General features: G+C 51.0%; 1 protein-coding gene across 1 annotated transcript; it reads left to right on the plus strand.

The window, feature by feature from the left end:
• The first annotated feature begins 6,187 nt into the window (after positions 1-6,187).
• Positions 6,188-8,137, plus strand: LOC117846367 (uncharacterized). Its single transcript, XM_034727509.2, has one exon. It carries the CDS (start codon positions 6,312-6,314, stop codon positions 7,689-7,691), a length of 1,380 nt encoding a protein of 459 aa, XP_034583400.1. The 5' UTR covers positions 6,188-6,311; the 3' UTR covers positions 7,692-8,137.
• The last annotated feature ends 238 nt before the right edge of the window (positions 8,138-8,375 follow it).

Genomic DNA, 8,375 nt, shown 5'->3' on the forward strand with positions numbered 1-8,375 from the left:
ATCCTTTTGGGTTGGAAATCCGCTCGATCGGTGAGAAGGGAGACAACCTGTTTGTGGCCGAGTTTGGCAGCAAGGAGGATATGGAGAGGGTCCTAGCGGGTTCGCCCTGGATGGTTGGCAAATACACAGTCATCCTAAGGGAGTATGATGATAAACTCCGGCCATGTGAGATATGTTTTGATAAGATGGAAATTTGGGTACGTATCCTTAATTTGCCTCTGGGGTGGATGAACAAGCACAAGGGAGAACATGCCATGAGGCTGCTTGGTGATGTGATTAAGATGGATGTTGATGGTAAAGACAAGGTGAGTGGCCCTTTCTTGAGAGCAGCTTGGGTGTCTATTGAGGTAGATAAGCCTATTCGGCGTGGTGCCTTGTTGAGGATGAGTAAGACGAACCCGACGGAATAGTTTGATGCACAATATGAAAAACTACCATTCTTCTGTCGTTCATGTGGTATTTATGGGGCATTCTTTTTTTTTGAAACAAGATTTATGGGGCATTCTGATCTTGACTGTGAGAATACGGCACCACAGGACACTTCTAGGAAATTTCTGTATGAGCTCATGCTACGTGTATCGGACGAAAGGAAGAAGAAGCTTCAGAGTTTTACCAATGCAGCTGCTGAATCCTTTGGAAGTGGCAGTTCATCGAGGCATCGATATAGAGCCCCAACTGGCCGCTCGAGGGAACGACAATCAGCGAACACTGGCAATGATACTGGAAAGGAGATGGGTGAGGAGGTAACATCTCCATTGAAGGAGCAAGATCAGTTTATACAAAAGGAGAAGGAGAAGGAACAGGTAGATGGTAGCAAAAAATGCCAACTCTTCCAAGCAAAGAAGGGAGATGTTCCAAAAATTGCGAGGAAGAGGAAGGCGAAAGGTGCGGGGTTGAGCTCCTCGATGACCCCAGACCTGAACCTGCTTGCGATGGACTCGTCAGCTCTAGTGCCAATGGGTATAGTAAGCGCACGAGTTAACCAATTGGCTGGCACATAGGATGGATAGGTGGAGGGTGCAGATGAGCTGCTGAAGAAACAGAGGATGTTCGAAAATACCATTGATGCACGATCGGCGGCGGCTGCGGACAGCAGCTCCCGCCGAGCACAATGAAAATCTTATGCCTGAACTGCTGGGGTTTGGGGCAGCCCGAGGCAGTACGAGAGCTTCGTAGCCTAGTCCCGCTACACCGCCCATGGTTTAGTGTTTCTCTTAGAAACACGTTTGTTTGACGATAGAGTTGATGGCCTAAAGCACTCACTTGGTTTCCCTAATGGTTGTGGAGTTAGGAGCTATGGCCGAGGGGGAGGATTAGCAATGCTGTGGACTCACGACATATGTGTGAAGCTACATACTTATGATAAGCTACACATTGATGTCATGGTGATTAATCCATCCACGGATGAGGAGTTGTGAAGATTTCCTGGCTTCTACGGAGAGGCTAGAAGGGAACTGCGCTACTGAAGTTGGGATTGCTTACGCTTGTTGAATTCCAGGCCGTGGCTCTGCGCTGGCGATTTCAATGAAGCATTGGAAGCATAGGAATAATTTGGAGGTGCTCCCAAATCAGAGCATCGGATGGATGGTTTTAGAGATGCAGTGGTAGTGTGTGGCTTCCTTGATCTGGGTTTTATTGGCCTACCATACACATGGGATAATCAGCAACAGGGTGACCAAAATATTAGGGTGTGTTTGGACAGGAGCTTGGTGACATCGTCCTTTGTTGACCTCTTCTCGGAAGTGAAGGTGTTGCATGTGCAAACTACAGAATCAAACTATTGTTGCCTAGTAATTTATTGCTTACAAGAGTGGATAGAGCAAGAAATAGGAGGAGAGGTTTCATATATGAAAATATGTGGTGCCGGGATCCTTCTTATACGGACCTGGTGGAGACCTCCTGGGGGAATGGAGCTGACATCTCCAATATGGAGCAGCTTCAGAGCTCTTTGGAAAACCTACAAAGGTCTCTACATGATTGGGAGAAATCGGTGTTTGGTCAGGTGAAGAAGGAATTGTGCCGAATCCGGAGGGAGCATGAGTCGGTGGGAGGTGGGTCGCTTGGCTCAAGACCATCCAGACAAGAAAGAAGGCTGATGTCTAGGTTGGCTGAACTCCTTTCTAGGGACAAATGCATGGAGAAACAGAGATCACGAGTCACGTGGTTGAAGGAGGGTGATAGGAACACTGATTTTTTCCGAGCAATTGCAAGAGAAAGAACAAAAAGCAATAAAATATTAGCATTGAGAGCTCCGGATGGATCTTTAACAACAGTCAGTATGGTATTGAGGAGATTGCTGTTGAGTTCTATAAGGACCTCTTCTCGGCCCAGTGGAACTCGGAGCCAAATTAAGCAGTGCAGCACGTGCCGGGCCGAGTATCTGCAGAGATGAATGAGCACTTGACCAGGCCCTTCACTGCTGATGAGGTGAGAAGAGCTTTGTTTATGATGGGGCCCAACAAATCTTCTGGACCGGATGGTTTCACGGCCGATTTTTACCAGTTTCACTAGGAGGTAATTGGGCCTAGTGTCACATGGGATGTTCTTGATTTTCTAAATGGAGGAGAGATACCGGATGGTTTTAATCACACGATAACTGTCCTGATTCCAAAGGTTAAACACCCACAGGACATTAAACAATTCTGACCTATCTCCTTATGCAATGTGATATACAAGCTTTGCTCAAAGGTACTCGCAAATAGGATGAAGGGATTCCTGGATGAAATAATATCAGAAGAACAGAGTGCCTTTGTACATGGTAGATTGATTACAGATAATGTCCTATTGACATATGAATGCACACAATACCTTAAAAGGAAGAAAGGGAAGAATGGTGCATGTGCAATTAAGTTGGATATGGCGAAAGCATGTGATCGTGTGGAATGGGAGTATTTGAGATGTATCCTCTTGAAGTTGGGCTTCGCGGAGACCTTTGTGAACACTGTCATGAGATGCGTGTCCTTGGTGTCTTTCTCAGTGAGGGTCAATGGCAGGCTTACAGAGATATTCAGGCCATCAAGAGGTATTCGACAGGGTGATCCCATTTCACCGTATTTATTTTTGCTATGTGCAGAAGGTCTTTCTTGTCTCTTGGGATCGGTTAGTCCAATGCATATTGCTAGGGGAATTTGTGTGGGTATACACGCCCCATGGATATTGCACCTTCTTTTTGATGATGACTGCATTGTATTCACAGAAGCATCGCAAAGGGGGGCTGATCGCTTGCAAGAAATTCTAAATACCTATGGTCAAGATTCCGGACAGATGATCAATAAAGAAAAATTGGCAGTTTTCTTCAGTGAGAATTGCACCGATGATATGAAGAAAAAGGTCCGGGAATCTTTACAAATTGAAAAGGAAGCATTGGCAGAGAAATATCTTGGCCTTCCAACCGCTCTGGGTAGGTTAACAAAGGAAGCTTTTGAGTATATGCCTGGAAGATTGCGGGGCCTGGTGGGAGGTTGGAGTGGTCGTGAGCTGAGCTATGCAAGAAGAGAAGTCCTGCTCAAATCAGTAGCGCAGGCGATTCTGACATACCCCATGAGCTGCTTCCTAGTTCCAAAAGACACATAAGAAAATGAGGTCGGTTGTGTCAAACTACTGGTGGGGTAGCGTTGCGGATAGCAGACGAATCCACTGGCAGTGATGGGAAGAGTTGTGGAGGCCAAAGGCGCAAGGTGGCATAGGCTTTCGCGACCTCCCACTGTTTAACCTTGCCATGTTAGGGAAACAGGGTTGGCGGCTGATAGTCAGGCCGGACTCCCTATGTTCCAGGGTGTTGAAAGGAAAATACTGCCATGACAAGGAGTTTATGGAAGCAACGCGTAAGCGGCATGCGAGCCATACATGGAGGGCTATCCTTGCTGGTCAGGAAGTATTGAAAAAGGGCCTGGTTCGGAGGGTTGGCGATGGCTCTACAACAAACATTTGAAGCACAAATGGATTGACAATGGTATTGAGGGCCAGCCGTTTACTCCCCTGATGGTCTTGATGTAGAAAAGGTTGCTGATTTAGTAACTGCAAGTGGCCAATGGGATGAGGAATTCATTCGGAACAAGTATACACTTGGATGCGGAAGCAATCTTACGCACGCCGATGCTTGCTGTCGTTGAGGGTTGTTGGGCCTGGGCGTAGGAAAAACATGGCTGTTATTCAGTCCGTTCAACGTACAGGCTGTTGCTCTCAAAGCATGATCAGCAAAGGGATGGGGACCGAGGATCAAGTTCGTCCGATGATGAGTGGAGGCGTGTGTGGAAAGCTAAAGTCCTGCCAAAAGTGCAAGTCTTCTGGTGGCGCGTCATCCATGAATATCTCCCGGCACGCCAGATTCTGAAGCGGAGGCACATTGAGCGAGTTGCAAATTGTGAGCTTTGTGGAGCCGAAGAAGAATCAATCCTTCATGTCCTAGTGGAGTGCAAAATGGCCGGAAGGTTCTGGGAAGCTATGAGGGATATTATGGGGGTTAAACTGCCCCATTTGCATCCAGTAACCTGGGCGAGAGATTTGCTGGACACCAGAGTGTGTGCCCTAAAGAAGATGCAGCAGTCATTTTGTGCGGAATGTGGTCCCTATGGATGGCAAGGAACGAACGCCGGCATAGAGGGTCGCCAATACCGCTGAACAAGGTTGTTGCATGGGACAAGGATACGGCTTACGACTTGTGGCGAATCAAACACCCTGAGAGAGTCACAACAGAGCCGAGAATGAAGAAAATGTGGGAGAAACCTGGGCTCGGGTGGGTCAAATGCAACTCGGATGTAGCCTTTTATGCAGACTCACTAACGGGTGCTTCAGGTGCGGTTCTGCGTAGCCACGACGATGGCATGGTTGCTGGATATGCCAAATGGTACGCGAACTGCTTGGATGCCCTAACTATGGAGGCGATGGTGTGTATTGACGGCATGGAGCTTGCAAGAAGGCCTAATGTTCGTCAATTAATCCTGAAGATAGATTGTCAGGAGCTTATCACTCTCTATGGCGCGCTGGTAGGAATCAAAGATCAGTGATCTCTCCGCACCTACAACGCATGCAGGAACTGAAACTTTGTTTTACTGCTTTTGAATTTGTGTTTGTTAGTAGAGATTGTAACAGGCTAGCGCATGAGTGTGGTAGCCAGGTTTCCCGTGTTTCTGTAGTGGCTGAGTGGCAGACTGAAGCACCACTGGCAATGCGGATATCCTAGACTCCGAATGCAATGCTGTTGGTTAACGAGGGTGTGTTTGGTTTGAGAGTTGAGGGTGTGTTTGGCTTGAGAGTTGGAGTAGGTTGAGTTGTGTCGGACCTAATTGGCACGGTATTTGGTTCAAAATATAATGGGTTGGATTCGTCCCCGATAGGTCCGCCCAAAACGAGCGGACCACCCCGACCCAGTTGACTCCCACGCACTCCATCATATTCCGTCGGTGGAGGAGAAGGGCGGCGCTACAAGAAGGCCGACGCCAGGGAGGCTGCACGGCGAAGGCCGGCGCCAAGGAGGCAGAGGCCGTGGCGTCGCCCCCACCCCAACAGCCTCGCCAGCGGGCGGCGCGGCCACGGCCACCACGCATTGGGGGGGCAGGGGAGGGAGGGTGCCGTCGTGCGGGCTGCGCCGTCCTCCTCCTCCCCGGCCACGCCTCCGCACTGCCCCCTCGCCGGGGACACCGCGTCATCTCCATCCTCCCCGGCCACGCCTCCCTCACTGGGGACACCGCGCCGGGGCTGCCGCTCCATCTCCTCTCGTGTAGCAGCGTAGTCGCGTCCCGAGCCGGCGTGACGATGCCGATGCCCGGCGTGGACCCGGAGGTCGAGGAGTTCCACGGCCACGTCGCCGCGCAACTCGCGAACCTGAGGGCTAGTGGCGGCGGCAGCGACGGTGGGGAGGAGGAGTTCCTATCCATCGCGTGAATCCGGCACCTGCTGGAGGCGTTCCTGCTGTGCCAGGAGGAGTTCCGGGTGTTGGTGGCTGGCGGGGGAGAATGAGGAAGAAGGTAAGAGGATGACAAGTGGGTCCCACTATTTACTGTATCTTGACTCCAGTGGCGTACATCCCATTCCAACAACCCTTTCAAAAATTAGGATGGATCGGTACTTATCAACCAAATATGAGATGGGTTGAACCTGACTAAAAAAGTGGGCAAAAGAGGTTGGAGTAGACCCAACCCACTCCGTTCAAAACCAAAGACTCGCTAATTGAATGGCATGTTAAAAAAAATCCACATTGAATTCCCTGAGGTCAGTGATTGTTTACTTCACAACATTGCTACGCTCACTCAACAGCTTCCACCACCGATCTATCCACCGGAACCCCAGCCCACCACCCCTCCACCCAACCAATGGATCCGTCCGGCACCGGCGCCTCGCGTCGGAAGGCGGAGCAGTGCTTGAGCGTGGCCGAGAAGCTCCTGGTGGCGCGCGACCTCGAAGGGTGTAAGCAGTTTGCCACGCAGGCCCTAGCCGCCGATCCCAACACCCCGGGCGCCGACGACCTCCACGCCGCCGCCGCCGCCCTCCTGGCAGCCCAGCGCCACCGCCTCCCCAGCGGTCGGCCCGATCCCTACGGCGTCCTCGGCATCGACCCCGCAAATCCCGCATCGCGCCGCCCGGAGGCCATCCACTCACACTACCGCCGCCTCTCCTTCCTCCTCAGTCGCTCCCGCCCCGACCGCCCCTGCTCGCTTGCCTTCGCCGAAGCCGCCCGCCTCGTCGCCGATGCCTGGGCTTTCCTCTCTGATCCCGTTCTTAAATCCGCCCTCGACGCGGAGCTCCACACCGCCGCCGCAGCTCGCGCATACCACTCTCCTGCTCCAAATCTACCGCAGCCGCACTCGCAGCCACCTCTGCCTGCACGGCCAACTCCACCGGCAGCTACTCCCTCTCCACGCCAAACTCCACCGGCGGCTATTTTCTCTCCACGCCCAACTCCGCCGGTCGCTGCTGCCTCCCCGCGGCCGACTCCTCCGCCGGTTTCTACCCCTCCGCGGCCGACACCGCCGCCTGTTTCTCCCCCTCCGCGTCCGACACCGCCGCCGATTTCTCCCCCTCCGCGTCGAACGCCGCCGCTGGTTGCTTCCCCTTCACGGGCAACTCGGCGGCCTGTTGCTCCCCAAACACGGTCAGCACCGCTGCCGGCTGCTCCATCTCCCGTTGCACGGCCTACTCCGCAACCACCGGTTGCTTCCCAAACACAGCCAAATCTGCCGCTGCCGCCTGCTCCACAAACGCCGATCCCCGCAACGGTCCCAGCAGTGCTGTCAGGTGCGGCACCTTCGTCGACTTTCTGGACAGTGTGCTCGGCTTGCTGCCACATTCACCAGTACGACCACCAATACGAGACACGCAAGCTGCGGTGCCGTAGCTGCTGCCAGACATTTGTAGCTGAGGCAATGGCCGAGCCACCACCTATTGTGCCGGGCACTGACATGTATTACTGCACCTGGGGTTTCTTCCCCGTTGGGTTCCCTGGGTGTCCTGGCTTTGAAAGAATGGCCAATTCACAGCCACGGGGACCAGATCAGCTGAATGCGCCATGGCTTGGAGGCACCGATGGTATGAAAGGTAAGACTCGGGATAATGCTGAGAATGGGGTGCCACCAGTTAGTGCCCCAGAAGTAGAGGTACCAGCTGTGACGCCGCCTGCGAAGCCAATGAGAGTGAAGGTGGGTGCAAAGAAGCGCGGTCGCCCCAAGGGTAGTAAGAATAAGAAGAAATTGTGAATGCTAATGATGAAGAGGATGGTTATGATCATTGATCAGATTGATTAGTTGGGATATGCATTCAATCACATTGCCATTTAGATCAACCGAAGCAGGTTCAATTATCACTTTCTATTGGCAGGATCTTTCATGAGCATGGCAATCTTATTGATGGAAGAATTCTTTCTTTTCTAGATAATGTTAATCTCTGGTTCTTGCCACATTGCCTTACTTGCTATTATGCTTTAGCTGTCAGCCGTTGTTGATCTAGAGACAGCTGAGTTGATCTAAAATGATAGGTGAATGCGGCTGGATACTGTTTATTGCACATTTGAGTTTGGTGCTATTGTAAACTGTGCTCTGTGATGGAATGCTGCATTAACTGAAATGGTCTAAAGTGCTGTTCATTTAATGTAAATTCTGCTCATGACAATTTGCTGGTACAAGAAGTTTGCAGTTTGCCTGTCCTTGTTGCAATGTCATGTGATTGAAATATATTTCCTTTTACGTTTTATAACAGTTATTAATTTCTCTCATCATGATAATAAATATCTCCTGTTTATTAGTTCACTTGTAGTATAAGAATTATTGCAATCAAATTCTGCTGAACTTTGATAAAAGACTAAATGTCCATGCTGATGATTTCACCAGGACATCATGATTGTATCTTCTCCATTGTACCACTCTGTTATCATCTTTTTATTT

The sequence above is a fragment of the Setaria viridis genome, chromosome 2, assembly GCF_005286985.2.
Source record: "Setaria viridis chromosome 2, Setaria_viridis_v4.0, whole genome shotgun sequence".
Lineage (NCBI taxonomy): Eukaryota > Viridiplantae > Streptophyta > Magnoliopsida > Poales > Poaceae > Setaria > Setaria viridis.